Raw genomic sequence first — 21,095 nt, forward strand, 5'->3', positions numbered from 1 at the left:
TTTTAGTAAAGGATGGCTTGGTTTTGCTGTAAATACAGTGTTAATTATGTTTGTCTGCCTTCATTGCTAACTATTAGTGGCATTGTCTCTTTGAAGTCAAGTTAAAAGTTCTTTTGATGAAAAACTGCCAGAGGTCAGTTTCTTCTTGATTTGTGATTTGCAGGTGCTTGCAGCTTGCTTTTGGATGTTTTACATCCTTTAATTTTGAATGAGTAGGATAAAAAATACTTAAAATGTTTTGTAGGATGAAATTTACCATCACCCGTGATATGAAAAGGCTTGATTTTTAAGTCTGATGCAACTGATTTGCCAGGCATTTGGATTAAGCTAATTGAACCATTCTTCTCATTATAATTTACAGTTCAAAGGAATTGAGCATCATTTACTAGTAGGTTAACCTGAGGGGGCCTTGGTTTGTTACTTGTTGGGAAACATTTTGAAATGTCAGTAGGAGCTACATAGTATTTTTGCATACCTTGACCGACATAGAGATATTTAGGATCAACGGAGCTTTTCCACATGGTTGAAATTCTCTCCAGTTAAGTAGACTGAGTGAGGTTCTAATTACATAATTGTAGAGACATACAAAATTAAACTTGATTTTATATCTACAATTTCTTCAGCATATCAGAGTGAGTAATGGACAATATAGGGCTGTTTTTACAGAACCTGGTGTTTTGAGCTCTCGATGAGGAGTACTGAATCTGAAGGATTCAGTGGCAAGAAAAACCATGCTTTTCCAAGGTGGCTTTGCTTTGTGCTAAAGAAGCTCCATGTAGGACAAGTGGTACAAACTGCAGCTGGACATGATTTGTTCATGCCAGAAGGAGAAAAATGTAGATTGCCTCTCCACCCTTCCTGCACCTTCTGCTCCCTGCTTCTGGGCATTATAGCATTGTGGTGAGTGCTGAATAGGGAGGTCAGAAATTGGGGGTGGGGGTATCAAGATGGTGATCCTAACTCCTGCTGAGCAGCTCTTTATGTACCTTTGTGCAAATCATTTGACCTCACTGCACCTCTGTCAAGTAAATTGGAATTGGAAACAATGCAAAGTATCTGAACTAAACTCACTGCATAAATATATAGCTTTTAAGTTGGCATGGATGGCAGAGTGTGAATGAAAATTGCTTTTTTTTAACATATAGGGATTTTTTTAACCATTTGTATTTACATTCTTTATTTTTAGTCTTATTACCATTATCTTACGCTTTCAGGGATGTTAGCTTGAAAACTCGTATGATGCCTAGCACTCAGGGCATGCAAGCATTGTCTTAAGTCATCTCCACAGCTCTGATGGGTATTAGGTAGATGATTATTACTCTGATAGGTAACAGGAAAAAAACAGATTGTGGATGTAAGATTGTAACTGGAACTCAGGTGTCTCAGGTAAGTAATTACTTGAGTTATTCTTCTAGACTTCAGTGATGTCTCTGTTTCTCTGATTGATTCTTTTTCAAAATTGGGCCACTAAATCAGAAGCTCCAGGGAAAGACTTTTTAAGAGATCCAGTCCATCACTCTGGGTGAGTGCAGTTGTTTCCTATAATAGATGAAGTGTTTAGTATAGCCTACTTTTAACTCAAGACATATGCTTCACATAATCATAAATGCAGATTCACCTTCAGCTGGATGTTTAATGGTAATGTAATCTGCAAAATTATGTTAAATGCAGACTTTTAATGATGTGAATAGATTTGATCCTAATGTATTTTGATGTTATGTTTTCTGAGTGACTAAAAAAAAAAACAAAAAACAAAAACAAAGAAACAGCTTTTAGTCTTTTATCACTTCTCAACTCTAGAAGCCAATACAGCTAAAAGGACAGAGAAGTTCTTATTCCCTTATGCACATTATCAGCAGAATTTTCTGTTAAGTCCTGATCAGTCGTACCTGTACCACACCCACAGAGCACAGGAATGTTGGGCAACAACATCTTGTTCCTAACATGTTGTTCCTAAACATCTAATTTGGCCTGCAGAATGTTATTTTACTACTGATGCAGAAAATGGAAAGACCCCAAGTCCATTTTAATATCCCAAGCAGAATTTGGTGTGCTGGCAGGTAAGAAAATATATACCTGTTAAAGCATCTCCAACTCCTCCATGTTTTTCTAGTTCCATAAACTTAATTTTCAGTTGTATGCAATACTGGCTTCATGTAATTTCAAATGCCTGAGTGGGATCTATTCCTGTCCACTGGTTTTCCATCACCGTTGAAATGTAGGTGGAACACAAAGCAAAAGAAGACTTAATCTTGTGTTACTGCAGAAGCAAATTTATATTTACTTTTTACATTGACAGCACAGTGTGGTGCCTTCACACTGATGGCTAGCAAAATTCCACTATACTTCTCTCTCAATCCTCTTCCTCAAAGGAAGAGGGGGAGAAAATAAAATGAAAAAGAGCTTGAGGGTTGAGATAAGGACAGGGAGATCATTCACCATTTACCATCACAGACAAAACAGACTTAACATAGGGAGATTAATGTAACTTACTGGCTATCACTAACAGACTAGAGCAGTGAGAAACTAAAAGCAAACTAAAAACATCCTCCCATCCCCATCCACCCTATTCTACCTCCTTCCCCCGAGTGGTGCAGGGGAACAGGGAATGGGGATTATAGCCAGTCCGTAACACTTCATCATTTGCTGCTCCTTCACGGTCACTCTCTGCCCCTGCTCCAACTGGGGTCCCTCCCACAGGATGCCGTCCTTCCCCAGCTGGTCCTATGTGGGTTTCCCACAGGCAGCGGCTCTTCAAGAACTGCTCCCATATGGGTCTGTACTGTGGGGTTGATCCTTCAGAAGCAGACTGCTCCAGCATGGGTCTGCCACAGGCTGCAGCTCCCCCAAGACCTCCTGCTCCTGCATGGCCTCTTCTCCACAGCCAGCAGCTCCAGCCCAGGGCCTGCTCGGGCAGGGGCTCTCCATGGGCCGCAACCTCTTCCAGGTCCCATCCAACTGCTCCACCGGGGGCTCCTCCATGGGCTGCAGCGTGGAGATCTGCTCTGCCATGGGACCCATGGGCTGCAGGGGGGCAGCCTGCTCCACCAGGGGCCTCTCCATGGGCTACAGAGGAACTTCTGCCCCAGCACCTGGAGCACCTTCTGCCCTCCTTCTGCACTACCCTTGGTGTCTGTAGGGTTGTTTCTCTCTATATTTTCTCACTCCTTTCTACCTTGATGCAGTTGCACAGCAGTTTTTGTTTTTTTTTTTTCCTTTTCCTTTCTTAAATCTGCTCTCACAGAGGCACGAGAAGCATTGCTTAATGGCTCCACTCTGGCCATTAGCGGGTCCCTTTTGGAGCTGGCTGGGACTGGCTCTTATCTAATGTGGGGCAGCTCCTCAGCCCCCCTGCTACCAAAACCTTGCCATGTAAACCCAATTCATACAGTAAATGATAAATTTACACATTTGAGTTTTGGTTGTTCTGTTTCTTGAAGATCAGAAATTTAGCTTGGTCAGTGCCTAATCAGAGGTTCTTAGCAAGCTCATGACAAATGTGCTTGCATACTGTTGTGTAGGCAATGGTCACTTGTTTCTTGAGAGCATTTGTTGTCTGAATACATGTTCAAATGAAGTTTGCCTGTCATTTTGTATAATACCACACATTCTTTACATTGTAATCCCAGTGGTGATCCTGCAGCACATCTAATATAGTTCATTCTATGTACTGTGGAAATTAAGTCACGAATCCTATATGCTTTATATTATTTAAGAAGTGAAGTATGATGTGAACTACAATGGCCATGGAGAAATTTGCATGAGAATTGGGGAAACTGATTTTTGAGATGTAGACTTGCATCTTCTAATGCTTTCTAAAATATGCAGTAGCCAAATGACCTGATATGCAGAAATATATCCAACATACTTTATATCTGGAAATCAAGAGTAAGTGATAACTGTTTTTTTTTTTAATTATTATTCTGTTGTGTAAGCCTAGATATTCCTCGGCTGTCGCTGTATGACTTTTTAACAATGAAAAAGTGCTAGCCATTCATCTTGAGTGTTTGTACAATGCTGCTTTAACTAAATCTGCATGTAGGATAAAAAGAACTGTAAGAAAAGCAAGGAGATGAAACCAGCAGACTTTTTAACCAAATATTGAGATATAGAGTTTCAGGAAAAGATAATTTCAAGTGAGAATTACTGTACTGATGGTTTGGACCAAAGAGCATGTCAGCAATACTTCTTAGTAACAAATTCAGACTACAGAAAAGGAGCTATTTTCCTGGGGGGAAGCAGAGTGGAAAATGCACAAAAGAAGAAAACTGGAGTGTAAATCATTAGGACAGCAACTTTTTATTTCAATGAAAGCAGTCAGGCTAGCGGAGCAGAATGCTAATACATACTACAGGGAGTCAGTGAATACAAATGACCTTTGTGGATTTTTTTTGCCTTTCCTTATGATTGAAAAGGAACAGCGAGCAGTTGTCTTAATTGGATGTTAATTGATACATATTCATGGAAAGTAATGTCTGTGATCTTGCAGCTTGTTTGTATTAACGAGTATAATGGAACAAACTGAGGAAGTTTTTAGGAATAACAATCACAGTGACATAGCATAGTAGTAAGAATTTTAAAATTATCTCAAAAATGTTTGAAGTCGTTACCAGAACAGACTTAAATGCATTCATAAAGCTTTAATATTCTACTTTAAACATTAAAAAACATGAAGTGCAGATAAACCATATAATTATGAACTCATACCTCCTCTCAGTAATATTCTCTTTAAGTATAAGATGCTCTTCATGATGATATATATAAGAGGATGATGACAATGCAGAGGTTGTTCAGACTGTCGTCTTTCATAAATATCAGTCTCTGGTCCTAAGCAGAAAGTCTTACCAGTACTTTCCAGCTAATGAGTTGTACCAAATCACTTTAGGGAGGTATCAGAGAGCTGGCAGGTTACCATTTTAACTAAACTACACGTTAAAATATAGGAAGGAATTGCATGTCTTTTTGTAGCATAAAAAGATCTGTTTGGGAAATCTGTAGATAATGGTAATTCTTCTTCAGGGATCAATGCATCTTAGTTCCAGTGGAGGTTGCACATGTAGACACAAAGAAGTCCTGAGTTACTTGGCTCAGCATTTCTCATTGTCTGATTCAGTGGGTGGAATACAGTATGGCACAAAAGATGACACCTTTATCTGTGACACTAGGCCAGGTTGCCCATGAACACCTCCAGGAAGGGGGCAACTGCAGCTTCTCTGGGCAAGCTGTTGAGCACCTCACTGCCCTCAGAGTAAAGAATTTCCTCCTAACATATGATCTAAATCTGACCTCTTTTAGTTTAAAACTGTTCCCCTTGTCCTATCACTATCTGCCTGTGTAAAAAGTCACTCTCCAACTTTTTTATAAGCCCCCTTTAAGTACTGGGAGGCCTTGATAAAGTCACCCCTGTGCATTCTCTTCTCCAGGCTGAACATCCAGCTCTCTTTCTTCATAGGAGAGGTGTTCTAGCCCTGTGGTCATCTCTGTAGCACTCCTCTGGACCTGCTCTATAAGGTCCACATCCTTCTTGTGCTGGGTGCCCCAGCTCTGGACACAGCACTCCAGGTGGGGCCTCATGAGGGCAGAGCAGAGGGGGACAGTCGCCTCCCATGACCTGCTGCCCACTCCTCTGTTGATGCAGCCCAGGATGCAGTTGTTCTGAGCTGCCAGCACACTCTGCTGGCTCATGTCGAGCTTTTTGTCTCCCAGAATCCTCAAGTCCTTTTAAGCAGCGCTGCTCTCCATGAGTTCTTCTCCTACTCTGTACTCATGTCTGGGATTACCCCAACCCAGGTGCAGCACCTTGCACTTGGACTTGCTGAACCTCATTAGGTTCGCGTGGGCCCACTTCTCCAGCCTGTCCAGGTCCCTTTGGATGGCATCCCTTCCTTCTGTTGTATTCACTGCACCACTCAGCTTGGTATCATCTGCACATTTGCTGGGGGTGCACTCAGTCGCAGTATGTCACTGATAAGATGTTGAAATATCTTTAGCTTTGATCTAATGATTATATTTTCATTTCTACAAGAGGAAATATTCTATTGCTATTTTTTACTAAGACAAGGAAAACTGAAGAAGTACAGCCACTTTGAAATGACATTCAGCTTTGAAGGAGATACTTCTTTATTGCTTTGTTGCAATGACATCTGTAAATGTGATCCAGAAATAATGTTAAGTAATCCACAGCTGCATGAGGATGTATTGTGTGAGAACCAAGAAAGTAGAGGTCTTCGTAACTAATCATAAATTGTAGCAAGATGTAGGAACACTTACACAGCAAAAAAAAGATTACCAAAGCATTGGAGGCTTGTAGTCATTAATACAAAATAAAAGCAGGTAGCCATAAATCACTTCTGTGAGCTAACTCAGCCAGAAAGACCATGCAAGTGTGCTGGAAATACTCGTTATTAAACATCACCACAAAAAGTAGAGCTTAAAAATAAATATATTGCTTAAAATGAGACTACTTGAAAATATTATCTTTGTGTAAAAAGGAGGCACAAAATGTGAAAGCAACTGGAAACAGGACCCAACAGAATGTGTTACAAAGGAAACATCTCAATTCCATTGAGGAGACAAATGTTTTCTTGTTTTTCTTCTTTCTGCCTCAGTTAAGTCCTTCTCATAAACGGATTGCCAGGCTATTGGTAATTATATTCACTGACCCCCGAAAGAGGTAGAAATACAGATTTTTTTGATGCCAAGAAAGGTGAGAAGAGGGATAATGTTTTTGAAAGTCTCTTTTCACCTAAGGTCTACAAATAGGGCAGGCTGCCAGACTGCTGTCCTTGTGTTCCTCTTCCCTGCACGAACTGATTAATACATCCCAGTTCCGCTCTTTGGCAAGGCTGAGGATATGCACTGAGGTGCACAGGGATAGAGTAGCCTATTAGAAGGTCACTGTACTGGTGGATTTGCAGTTTAAATACCTGACTGTAGGCATGGGCCTGAATTTGTTTCATCTAGAATGAGACATTTACCTGAGCTTTCTGAATTGGAAGCCCAGTCCCCCTAGACTACTTCTGCCATTGAATAGAAATAGATGTATTGAAGGATGATTCTGATCCTATGTTAACTTAAAGTCCGCCTTCAACTTGGGAGGAAGATACACATTGTAGAGGAAATTAAATGAGTTTAGACTAAATAGTTACTTCTCATGAAACAGAGCTACATCTTGAAAAGCAGAAGTATTTTTTAGATTTAGTCTAACAAGGCTGACCAAACTACATGGGAAAGGAAGCAGAGGTGATGTGACTGCTTTGCCAGTGCACTCTAGCTCACTTTTGGCAAAGAAAATGGGAGAGGAAAAAATGTGTTTACTTCATTAAGTGTGTCTATTTTCTTTAAATTGAAGCACTTCTATTATCACAAATTGCAGGTGTTTTCTATGGCTTCCAACTATACCAGTAAGATAGCTTGTGGTTATGATACGTAGTATCAGAAAAAAATTGAAAAAAATGGACCTTACCTCTGTCAACGTAAAATGACAACAACTGCACGTGTCGTGACTTATCTAAGCACTGGTACCCATGTAAAAATGACATGTTATGGTCATCCTTAGTCAGTAATGCCTAGGAATCGACAGCTTTGAGCTACAAGCCCAAAAGGAAGGAGTTCATGCCATTTTGTGAGCCACTCAAGCCTTTATTTGCAAAATGGATGTGCCAAGCCTCTGTAGACGTACTGCATTTCCTATAGTTTGAAGAAAATTGGCTCCCCTGCCTCTGTTCCAGTAGTGTTAGTTGAATAAAACTAAATGTCAAACTACTGGCAATTTTGCAGTATTCCAGTGGCTGATTTTTATGTTTTAAATTAGAAACTGCATGTTTCTTTAATATGGTTCAAGTCTCCTGAAGGCAGATCTCTAAAAGTCAGTCTGCTGAAAGCTCAGGCTCTACTAATGCATTCTTTATGCCCGCAACAGCAATTAGACTGACATACCCTGAGAGCTGTTTTGGCTACTTCTCTTCCTGCTACTGGCTTTGTAACTAGCTGTCTTTGGATGCTTTTTAATACAAAGCCACTTGAATTTTGTGATTGAAAAGGTAGCTACTATGGGAAGACTTTAAAAGGGAAGAAATGAGTTGCGTTTGGAATTTTGGTTATGAATCTTGACCGTCCTTACCTGTTAATCTATACCAACCCTGTTTTAATATATACAGGCAAAGAAAACTTCAGTGGAGATTCTGATATATTGGCATTCATGAATGTGTATGGTTTACTAAATGATTCAGTGGAGCATGTGAGAGTGGAGAGGAGACCGTAGTTACAAACCAAAAAAGTCAGGCAGAACTGAGAAGGTGCAATGTCTATCTGCCAATATTACTTTCCAGTGTACTTAATACTTCCTAATGTCAGTTGCTTGGAAACCAGTGTTGTGTGCCCTTTTGCTGCTTGGCAGAAATCACTCTAATTGGCATGTTTCTAGCACTGTCACTGCTGGCAGTTTGCAGCATTTTTTTTTCCCAGAAGCAAAAATTTTCTTTACATGAGTGATGGCTCACATTAATTAGACAGCAGTCATGGCCAAAGACATCCATTTAAGTGTATGGATGTATGAATCATTATCTCTATCATCAATCACTGGAAAGACTGCTATTCCCATCAACATTTCTGTCTTTCCAGGCTGTTCATTTGAGTCTCAATCTCCTTTCTTCTAGTGCAAAAATATGTTTGTTATTTGAAAATGTGTAAGTGGAAATAGTTCATTGCGTATTAGATTTTACCACCTAAACATGACAGTCTCATTGCTTGTATTGTGACAAAAAATGACACATTGTGACTGAATGTTTGAACAAAGCTACCACTTAAAATGGGTTTTCCATTATTTAGTAGTAAATGTCATTGTTCTGTGAATACCTTTGTGCGGTAAGTTAAGATGCTAGATTGTGAGGAGTAGATTCTACTTTCACGTGAATATCCCGAACCAACAGTATTTCTAAGAGGGTCGGGACCTCATTGGAGTTCCACTTAAGAAGTGAGTTTTTGTGGGTAACATGAACTTAAAAACTTAAAGTTGTTATTGTACATTCTTACAGGAAAAAGAAAAAAAAAAGTGAGCCTAAAAATCTTCAGATGACTTTTTTCCTTTCCTTCTGAAGTTTAAGTAATCGTTTCCCCAAAGCTTTTGGGAGAAGAATTTGAAGCAAAGCCTCGAAATTGACAAATTTTTCTTCCCTTCATCAGTACAAAACTATCTTCTCTGTGCTGCTCTGTAATTACTTCCCCCACTGACCTTAGTTTATGTACTTCTCCAGAGACACCAGGAGCTGGAAACCTAAACGTACCTGCATCCTGCATGCAACTTTTTCATCACCAAAATCAGCAAGAATAGAATTTACAGCACAGTGCAACTGGAGAAGGGCCTGTATATACTTCCAGAAGTGGTGGTTGCATGTTCTTGTGTTCTGTGGCTTCTTAAAAGTGAAATTGCTACCCTTCATTCTTTCTAGGTTCAGAACACATTTACATGTAAAAATAAGATCTTTTGTATATTACTTTGTACCTCCAGGTAGCCAAACATGATTGCGTTTTTCCACATTAGAGAACCTCTCCTCACTTCACAGGGGAAGCAGCATTTTCATTTTATTTAATGTCTTTGTAGTTAATTGAAAACCACTCCAAATTATCTTTAAATGTATGTCACATCTTTTATAATAGTGTTATGTTGTTTTGACTAGAAGATCTTTATTTCTTCTTGCAGTCTGTGAACATACCACAAATTTATTCATGTTTTGTTTCATGACTTCATACTCAGATTTTCATTTGAAAATATGCATCATCACTTTTATGCAGAGCCTGTTTTTGTTGTTTTTTTTTTTGGTGTGTGTGTTTGTTTTTTTGACAAACATGTTTGAGTACAGAGTATTGTACTCATCTTCAGGAGGACAAAACAGAATCTACATCTGAAATAATCTGGGTATTCCAGATTGTATCCATGCCTTCAATTGTTCAAGCCAGATATTGATGTGGTACCACTTTAGTTCCTTTCCAGAATGGTTAATGGTTCAGTATGGTAAATGATAACATATGTCTGAGTTTCTGTGGGTTAGTAACCACATTTAATAGATCTTAATGTAATTATGTTGTTGTTTTTTTTTTTTTACTGAATTTAAGAAGATTAGATGTATGAATATTTACCTATTAGTTTCTTACTGTGTGGTTACTCAGACATTAAGTAGGAGTAGTAAGCATTGTGTTCCTGGTTCTCTGTTGCCTTATATACAGTTGCTTCTCTGTAATTTGGCTATAAACACTACCAAACCAGAATTCTTAATTAATTTACATTAGTATCTATATATTAATTGTGAATACTTGCAAGCTTTTTCTGGCCACAAGATGAGACTTCAGGACATGACCTAAATGCCATGTAGATAGAGCTCAAGAAGAGGCTCACCACTTGTGGCTTTTGGTAATTTAAGAAGGGGGGTCATGCAAGCACTTTTTAATAACTCTCCGACTGTACTTTAAGTGAAGAGTGCACTAATTCTCATTTTCAATGAGACTGTCTTACTTCTTTAAGATCCCAAATGTGTAAAGCACTCTTAATAAATAACTTAGGGACATACAGGCATAGATACATATGCATTACCATACTGAATGTAAGGGCACTAAAGAATTGAGTGGAATAGTCAGCAGCTCCAGTATTTACTGAGAATGGAACAGGTTCTTCACTGGTGTGAATTCGTATCAGTGTTGACAGTTTACAACAAATGTGGAGTTTACTCTCCTGTTGTTCTGTGTGCTTTGTAAATGAGAACAGTACTGTGTCATAAGGATTTTCTTTTATCTCCGCACTTCCTGCTGTTTTATGGATACTATTTAAGCTTTACAGCACCTTGTCAGACAGTTAGAGGACATATTAGAATTGCTTCAGCTATTAGGATGCAGCAACTGCTCAAATGAAGACTGATGTGTTATTGCACATACACACTACATAGTATTTTGGGGAACTGGAATGATTAAAAAAAAAAGAAGTGTCCTATTCCAACTGAAACAGCTGTCAGGACAGTAACATTTAATCAGCTGAAATCTGATGAGAATGCAGGCGTTAACACTTGTGCACCTGCAGAGATTGCTATGGGATTCTTAATGACTTCAGGTAGTCAGAACTTCCATCTCGTTTTAAGTTCAAGAAGATAGCCTGTCTGCTACCACAGTGCTGCCTAGGCTAAGGCATAGATTTTAATTTTAAATACACATGAAGTGTTTAATACACATGAACTGCTCTCACCACTTCCTTCTGTGGATATTTCTTTGAATTCTTCAGGATCTAGCCGCTCATCGGCCTCATTTGAGGGTTTTGATAGGATCCCAGCTTATGATGGCATGGCTGCAGATAATTCAAAGTTTTCATTAAGAAGACTTGTGCTGTTTTTTAATTCATGGGTTTAGTCTGTAACATTCAGAATGCTGCATACAATTTAGCTGTCTTTACTGTAGTTTCCAAGTTACTGCTTCCTGTGCTGTTTTGTATAGATATGGGTTGTATTACTTTTTCTGCTATAGAAATTATTCACTCAGCATGCCTTTAAGTGGCAGTGTGCATAAAATTGCACTTGCTTTTCATTTGAGAAGCCTTAGCTCTTATTGAATTTGTCACAACTGCTAAAAGTTCGGCAGTTCCCAGCTGCCATTCACCTTGCAACACCCTCAGCAGAATCTGGTCTTGTGCCCAGAAGCTTTTACTGGGTTTGTAGGGAGTTGTTGCAGTTGCAAATTGAAATGCTTTTATGAAATGAAAGGAAATGGCATTTAGAAAGCATGTGCTTTCAGTGGCTTTTAGAGTAAAGCGACATTGGTTTTATTTATATTTGCAATTGGCTATAAGCCTCTGGAAGAGGCTAAATGCCTACTGTACAGTGTCTGGAGCAGGAGATGTTCTGTCATTAGCTTTATTGATATGGAGGCTGTAACCATTAAGATAAGAAAATTATATAAGCTGTTTTATGAAACAGTGACTAACAATTTCCATGATCAAAGCATATGTAGTAATTGTTTGATAGATAAATAGTTATTTTCCTTACAGCTCACAACTCAATTTTTATTCACCATGATTATAATGTGAGGCCTTGGAGGAAGAATCAAGCTGGTACATAGAGACTGCTATTTCTTTGCACCTCGGGAATGGGATGGGGGAAGACTAGCAGGAAGAATTAATGACACTCAGGTGTCCCCAGTAACACCACCTGCTGCACTGAATACAGCTGCTTAATAGATGAGCAGCCACATGGTAATGCAACCTTCTGCCCTTCTTTCCAGCAGGTCTGTTCAGGCTGGAGTTACACCAGCTTATCTGAGCAAGAACTTGGCATCACATGTTCAGGAGTATATATCATTCATTTAGTAAATCACCTCCCACAGAACCTGTTTGCATGCAAAGTAAATGTGAGGTGGTTGTTAACTGTAAATCTTGATTTTCTGGGACAAATAGATCCTTAGTATGATTCCTTTGAACTTAGTGAAGATGAGCGGTGCACTTAAATAAGATATATTTAAACAGAATGTAAAAAACCTGGAAAATATCTAGCTTGTCTTTACCCTAATGGCAAGGTTTCTGGTATTATTATTATTATAGCTTCTTAATGTTAGTCTAGCACCTAAATTATGATTAAGATAAATATATGATATCCTTTTGTTTTTGTGAGTCATTTATTGCTCAAAGAAAGGTACCAAGAGTCACATATCAGCAGTAGAAGTTCAACTCCCCGATACTTCAATGGCTTTGTATTACAATTAACTGATCACCTTTAGTCCCTAAACAGTAAATTGAAGAGTAATTTAATAAGTACATAATCGTACCAAACTTGTAACAGTTTTCTTTATGTGTAGTACACTACTGGGCCATTCCTTTGTGCATGTCATTGATGCTTATCTATAATAATTTCCTGTTGAAAAAAATGAAGTATTCAATGGTACATTATCACTGCTCAGGAAACTCCTTTAATTTTCATACTGACAAAGATATTAACTTAAAAAATAAGACAGCCTTTTATCTGAAACAGTTGAAAATCTGTGTTGTGACTACAGTTGACTGATACTCAGTTACTTTAATAAATGTATGCCAAATTTTATCTTGATTGTATTTTAATGAATGATTCTCACCAACTTGTCAAATAGGCAACATAGCTAAATTTATGAAGTTATTCTACAAACAGGGTATCCTGATGCCAGAATTAAAATGCAGAAATATATGATGTCCTGTTTCAGCAATACACTATAAATCTACAGTGCAGAAAAGTACACTTGCCACCTCTATATTTTAAGCTTGGGTTTATTTTAATGTTTTCCTAAAAAGAGTCCATGAACCTTCAGAGTAATTCACAAATATGCCAGAAATAATCCTATGGAGTTATGAGAGGGCTTTACTTAGAGACTGTAGAGCTACTTTTTGTGATACCTGAGACTTCAAGGAAGTCACAGACTCAATGTTCATTCACAAGCATGCGTAACTTTTCTTGTTCCTATTGGTATATGAGAGTGATCATTGATTTTGTTATACATATATTAAATACATTAGATAAGCATTAAAAAATTATACTGATTGCACTTTGCCACTTATACATCTTTCTCTGGTAGTACTGGTTATGGCTGTTAATGTAAAAAGAAACAAACAAATCCTTTCTAGTTTATAATTATATATCTTTATCAGTTATCTTTGATTCATGAAATAACTTTATTGTTCCCTATTTGTGGTATTGTAATACACAGGTACAGCAGTAGTTTTGATCTTTAAGAGGGAATACTTATATTAATTACTGTGTGCAATAATATAGAACAAGCACTATGGAGGGAAAAAAATCTTTTAACATATAAGTATCTTGATGGCTGGGAGAAAAGGGAGAGCATGAGAACTACTGGAAAAGATCAGAAAGCAGGAGTTTGCAGTTACTAAACATTTTCTAGTATTCTGAGGGGTGTCTGTTATACAAAATACTAAGTTCTTATGGAAGAAAAAAGACAATCCAGTCTGACAAAGCTCTGAAATCCTCATGTTTTTCTAAAGTATGCAGTATTTCTTGTCAGGGACATTTATTGTCTCATTCTATTTTATTTTTTTAGCATAGAAATATCTAGCAGTTGGGTTGCCATCTATCTGAAAATGAAAGGTGTTCAGACTTGCATTTGTGATTGCTGGACTTAAAGTTTACAAAACCCAGTCCCAAAACCATTAAATTGTGCAAGTGGTTTTTCATCAAGGGAAGCAAGGAGGGAGTAAACGGTTCCACCTGAGAATTAGTTAATTCGGTTCCTGAAATGTGTACCCTATATGATCTTCAGGTGCTTTAATGCATCTCCGCTAATAAAAGGAGGGGAGGGGGGTGTATTACTTCTCAGTAAAAGAAACAAGACCCAGCTTTCAAGACTAGATTGTTTTTGAAAGAATCAATACTGCCTGATGACACTTAATTCAAAAGTCAGCAATGCCTTAATTTAAAGGGCCCCATCCCATGCTTGAATAGCATGCCCTTGTCTGACTTAGATCATCTGCTACATTCTAGGTAACACGTTAATAAGTGGTGGTGTGCCATACACCTTTTCCTCCCCAGCTCACCTTTTCTTTTTTTTTGTCTCTGTTATCATCCTCTAAGGAGTGCATTATGGTTTCTTCATTTCCTTCTCTTGCAGTAATACCCTTCCTGTTGTCTTCAGCTCACTTACTGCCTTCTCTGGCAGCTTCCCTTTGACTAACAATTCAGCCTTCTGACAGCAAGTGGAATTTAGCAGCTAACAGGTAGCTTCAGGGTACTGCCTGTCAGCTGCTGACAACTGAGTTAAGATAGTGAGGGGCCCAGTGGTCAATTGGCTGCTGTAAATTAGAATGAGTCAGGTAGTTTTTAACTCAAGTAGCGGACACAGTGGTATCCTGAGTTCGGTAGTTAACCTCCAACATTGAATAGTTAACCTGTGCTGAAAGAGATAATGGAAAGATCTCCCAGTTCATATTGGGGAATTGTTGTCCTGTATCATATTGCAGAAAGAAATACTGTTGTTGAATATAGAAGAATGTGAAATCTGTTAAAAGTGCAGTTGGTGGGCTGCATAGAAATTAATTTTCTAATGTGTCTTTAGTACACTGGCCAAATTATGATGATTTTTGGCAGGCATCATGTCAATGCTGTGAAGAAAGGTGGAGCATACTTCCATATACTTCACCAAGAATCACTGGAGAGGAAGAACATACTGAACGAGCAGCAGGCTCAGGGAGTGAGATGGGGAACTGATTTCCAGCCACCCACATATTTCTCGGATCCAGAGGAGTCAGGGGAAGAAATAAGCACGTAAGTCAACTCAGAGAGCTTTTGGTAGTCCAAGGTCAGTGATTTTAAAAAGTAACAATCTCTAGTTTCTGTCATTACTTGGTATTGAGCCAGAATATTACTACTTGTGTGAACTAGAAGAAAAAATGCTTAAAAATCTGTGTGAATACGTCTGAACTTAACGAGCATGGAACAAAAAATGTTTGAGGCACTGTTAAAAAGGGGTAAGTTTGGAAGGTGGAAGGTCATTTGAACTCGGGAAAGGTTTCAGAGCCAACTTAGAACTGATTCTCTGAGGAGAAGAGGAGGAGGTCTGGTGAGAATTTGGCATGCTTTTGTCCCCAAAATAGGACCACAGAACTAAGAATAATAAAGAATTGCATGCAGAATAAGTGGCTTGGCTTGCAGAATGTGTTTCTTGGCTAGTTCAGTCCTATTACCAGCTTCCTCTGGTTTTCTCTCCATTAGATAGGTTTCAATCCTTTGCCTCAGTCTGATCTCTTCAGTGCACCTCTAATGCGTGTTGTGATGTTCTACTTGTCTTCGATCTCTCAATCCTCACTAGGTGGTGAAATAATTAAATACTTGCTCAGCAGGACAGAATGGCTATTCCAGAGCTTGCATCAAAAGCTCATTCACATCTAACAGTTTTCCATGGCTGGCTCTATGTCCCCAGTGCTTCCAACTTCAGTTTTATCTGAAGATAAAAAGACTAATGAGAGGCAGAGGCTAATCTGATGATCAAAATGGATTTGGAGTTTGTTCTAAAAATCAATACAGCATTGTAATGCCAGTATGCCTGACTTCTATAAAAAATTTCCCAGGAAGTCACAGCACGATGTTGCCATTATGAGTTAGGACTGCAGTTAACTATGCTTTCCTCAACAGTTTGCTGTGGCTTTTGTCCAACCTAGGTACTGACTTCCTCTCATCCACCTGTCTTTCATGAGCTGACTCTCAACTTGGAGAATTCAGTCTCCAGAGTCATCCGAGATGCAGTCAGACCCTAGTCACAAAGTGAGCTGACAATTTATAACTGTTATTTAAAAAAAAAAGATTTTTTTTCCTGTTAGTTTGAAACCCAGTCCAAATAACCAACCAAACAACCAAACACACACACAAAAAAACACAGATAAATAGCACAGACAGGCTGAGAGTTTTCAAACAGAAAAGTATCATATTTGCTAGAGTCATGTTTAATATCTAGTGTTCTAAATGGTCACTAGCTGAATAGCTAGAAAAGATGAGAAAATAATAGCATGTTACTGAAAAATAAATGGTGTTACAGAAGGAGAAAAGGTATAGGGTATAGAGGTCAAAGTATTTTGGAAGTTTTGCCTCTATCTGCATTATCTAAAACTTTCTTCTTACCTTAACCAAGTCACCTACAACCATGTTTTTAAATGGCTCTGTGAAGCACTGTGATCCTAGGATAATGAAGGCCACATAAACATTTCAGGTAAACAGGATTATTTAATAAAAATAAATTCTTGAATACATAACCTCCCAGAAAGCCTTTTGTAAACTCAGTGCTTATTATTCGTTTTCGTATGTAACTGTTCTGTCATCCGTAACTGAGATAATCCACATTTATTGCACAGGAAAAAAATATTGCACATATGAAAAATATCATTGCCTTTATTATTGTGATGATTCAGATCATTGAAGGCATTTATTTGCTTCTGTTTAGACATAGCAGGGCTGACCTAAAAAGATTTAACATTCCTCTTTCCTTTATGAAGGTATAGCCATACAGACAAAATTATCTTTATGTAGAAATGGCTTCTTCTAGCAGTAAAAACAACAACAACAAAAAAACCTTCTAGTGCAGAGTCTTCCAGGCTTGTGGGTGAATACTGACAAAGCCACTTTAATCTTATGTCTGTACTAGGCTCTTTGTCAGTTGTAAAAATAGCTTAAAAAAAAAAAAAAGAAAAAAAGACCCCAAACTCTACAGTAGTAAAAGTTGCCACTGTAAGCCTGCTATCCTTGAATATTTTCACTGTGCTGATTAAAACACAGCAAAATGTTAACATGTTAATTGAGAGTTTAATTTCATTTTTAGAGTAAAGCTTTCTAAAACCTGCCAACATTTCTAATAGCAAGTCATTAGAATATGATCAGATGTCAAAATTTAGGGGGGGTTATGGAGAATTTTCTCAACTCCAGGATGTGTTGGGTGGCACAGGAGGACACACTGAAACAAGTGAAAGAAGAATGCATGGTCTTGTCAGGTGTGCCTTTGTTCATTCAGACTGTCCCATGTAATTTACCCATGTGGTGTTAGCTCCAGTTATGTGATGTTTTACACATATTTGTCCGCAGTGGTAGGCAGTTTAAAAGAAAAAAAAAAAAGTCTAGATAAAAAATACAGATCATTATCTGTTGTGGAAACTTCCTTCACTCCCAGCTTTCACAGTGCTGACTTTAAAAATGAGGAACTTCATGGAATAAGTTAAGTCTCTGAAGCAGTGTTAAATTGCTGGAGGAGCACAAAATGACTTTTTAACAGACGATGTCTAGCTTCAGTCATTCTCAAGAGCTGAAACTATTGGCATGGTTTTATAGGCACAGATTCCACTGAAGGTGTGACACGGTGATGGATGTAGGCATTTTCTGTCTCCCCCTTCCTCTTTTCCTCTACAAGACAAAAGCAAATACTAAGTCTCTGCTGGGACTTTTTTATTGCTATTACGTAAATTGTAGCATTTAATTCTAGCATTTAATCGCATTAAATGCTAGTTGATTAAATAGCATTAAATAGCATTTAATCAACTGTGTTAAATATATGAGTGCTTCATACTTGGTAAGTTTCTTTTCATAACACATGACAAAGTAGAAGCAAAGTGCCACTCAGTAGGAATAGGTATTCCATTGAGGACTTCAACGCGTATACAGTAGTCCCACTGTATGTACCAGTATTCTGTTGTTCATCAGGACTACAAAGAAGAAGTTGGGAGAGTGATTTGAGGAAGCATAAAACAGGCATGTTGTTCTGAACAACAAAGTATGTGGAATTCATGTGCTCTGGTTATCTCTAATAAAGTACAAATTTAGCTAAGGTTATCTGAATGAAGATACTTACCTCACTTAATGAGTTTTTTTTTTAAGACGTTTCTTTTGGGACAGCAGGAACACCTGCCAGTTTTTATGATTCTTAGATACCTTTGTTAGACTAAATAATAAATGTGTTCGTTCATTTCTTAGTTAGCTGTAGAGCTGCACTGATCTCTGTAAAAGAAAAGGTCCCTGAACATAGAGCTGAAATGCCCATGCCAGTGTTGTATGTACTATTTACAGTTGCTGCTTTAGAAAATGTGTAGCAATTGAATGCTTGGGGGACACACTCCCCAGCCCTTGTTCCAATTATTTACTAGTTTGTAGTAGGCGATAGGAAGCTGACACCCTCAAACTTCTTTAGTTTGAGGAAGGAAATGTTAATCCACAATTGTTCATCCATCTAGGAAGTCTGTGCTAAAGAAATCTGCATGTAACTTTAAGACTCACGCTCCACCCAGTTCTCAGTTAACCTCTCACCTGTTTAAGGCCAATATCATTTCAGTTTTATACTAATCTATTATCCAGCTTACAGTATTTCATATTATATTTTCTCTGTGGATCTCCTGTCTCATGTAACAGAGCTGTGCCACTCAGTCACTCTTCTAAATTGCACTGAAGGAGAAAGCAAACTATTGCAGATATATCTGACACGCTTCACTCTTATTGCTCTTTTCTTTTTGGCTTCTTTGACTATCATACTAATTTTTAATGCAGCGATGAACCGTTGGAAGGTTGTTCTGTTTATTCTTGTCTTCATTAACTCCTTCTCTGCAGCACACAGTTACTTTACACAGCCCTATGTACTGTCAGTTTTAAAAGCCTCCTTCACTTGTCTTGGCTTAGGTGATAGAGACTTGGAGTTTGTGTCAGTTGTAGGCATTTCTCCTTATTTTTCATATTGTGGTCTTGACATGATGTGAGCAAAAAGTGTTGTATTTCTGAACAGATGCTGTATTTTATCTCCACTTTCTGAACAGATGCTGTATTTTATCTCCACTAAGTCCATAATCATGCTCTCTCTGCTTTGGAAAGGTATATGAGGTTTTCATATACTTTTGCTGCCTTTGAACTATGAGCTGGTGCTTTTGACATGAGGACCTGATTCAGCATCCCAGAGGAATATATTTTGAAAAACAGGTTATGGCATACTCCTGTTTACTGACAAGTGATTTGTTCATTCTTTAGAGACCAAAAGGTCTGTAGAAAAGGTCACATTCAGCTCTGCATGCTGTGCTCACTAACTTTATGTGGTTGCTTTCTGTGATTTTTAAGTTCTTGTGATTGTTGTGTGAGATTCTCTGTTGATTCCTTTCTGTTTCCTGTGGAAAACAAACAAACTTTCTGGTTATCTAGTATGTCTTTGTTACAGTGTGCATTTGTGTCTATATCTGGGCCTTGGAAGTAAAAAATGGCAAAGATTGAAGCATATCATTAAACTAGCAGGAGCAAATTCTGCTTTTCCAGAGCCCTTTAGAAAGTGTCTGCAGACAGACTGTATGCTCCTATAAGACAATTTCATTCTGTCCGAGTTATCAGCAACAATTTTTGTTCTCAGGTTAAAGGCAATTTTTGAAGTGTTTAACGTTTAAAAAGTAGAGAGTCTTGAATGTAAGGAAAAGAAATATCTTTTTATTTGGCAGACAACTCAGTGAAATGTGTACCTTATTACTAGGGAGTTGTCATGTTGTGTTCTATAAAAGGTTTGGGCTTGTCTGTGTCATACTGGGCCCACACTTTGACTTGACATTTTAGCCATCCATGCATCCATGTCCTAGTGCAGAACAGCTCCGTACTCAGGTGTGGTCTGAATAGGTAGATCACTGGAGGAAGCGGTCCGTCACTTGGGCTGTGAGGCTGACCCTGCCCTTCCTCCTGTGCAGACACAAAGGAGTAAGTCAGGGCTCCAAACCAAAGATTTGCATTCAGTAAGTGATTTAGGGAACTGCTTTCTGTCACTTCTCAGCTCTTTCCAAGACAGATCTTTTAAGAGCTGCTGCGTATGTCGGCATAAGGTCAGAGATGTCATCCTGTGACACTCACTGAATCTTCAGGAAGCTCCCAGACAGGCTCTTTAATAGTATAGATGGGTTTAAGACATAGCGTTTATCTCAATTCAAGATATAAATGTCAGCATACATGTAGTGAATGAATTTGGGATTGAAAGCATTCTCACATAGCTCTGTAGAAATTATAGAATCATAGAATGGTTTGGGTTGGAAGAGACCTTAAAGATCATCTAAATTCAATCCCCCTGCCACAGGCAGGGACACCTCCCACCATACCAGGTGTCCCAAAGCCCCATCCAACGTGGCCTCAAACACTTCCAGGGATTCTGAGCTTCTCTGGGCAACGTGTGTAAAGTGCCTCACCACCCTCTGAATAAAGAACTTAATGTCTAATCTAAATCTACTGTTTTTTATGTTTAAAGCCATTCCCCCTTGTCCTATCACTACATTCCCTGACAAAAAGTCCCTCCCCAGCTATCCTGTAGGCCCCCTTTTAGGTACTGGAAAGTTGCTGGAATTCCTGGAGACTTCTCTTCCCCAGGTTGAGCATCCCCAACTCTCTTCCTTCATACGAGAGGTGCTCCAGCAACCTTGATCATCTTCATGGCCCTCCTCTGGACTCCTAGTAGGTCCATGTCGCTCTTGTGCTGGGTGCATGCACCCAAATTCAGTTTCAAATAAATCTTCAATTGCTAATAATAAGTAGTAGTATAAACATGTAAACACAAATAATAACATTTATAAGTTATCATAAACATACTATGAATAATTA

General features: G+C 38.5%; 1 protein-coding gene across 3 annotated transcripts in view; it reads left to right on the forward strand.

The window, feature by feature from the left end:
- Positions 1–21,095, forward strand: part of CCDC60 (coiled-coil domain containing 60) — a 63,742-nt gene that overhangs the window by 27,583 nt on the left and 15,064 nt on the right. Inside the window, exon 4 of one of the 3 annotated variants that reach the window (XM_035556782.2) lies at positions 15,102–15,278. The exons of the other annotated variants lie outside the window; for them this stretch is intronic. Within the exon in view, the coding sequence (XP_035412675.1) occupies positions 15,102–15,278 (177 nt within the window). The remainder of the gene's footprint in view (positions 1–15,101; positions 15,279–21,095) is intronic. 3 annotated transcript variants of the gene reach the window in all.

This window comes from Cygnus atratus, chromosome 17, assembly GCF_013377495.2.
Source record: "Cygnus atratus isolate AKBS03 ecotype Queensland, Australia chromosome 17, CAtr_DNAZoo_HiC_assembly, whole genome shotgun sequence".
Taxonomy (NCBI): domain Eukaryota; kingdom Metazoa; phylum Chordata; class Aves; order Anseriformes; family Anatidae; genus Cygnus; species Cygnus atratus.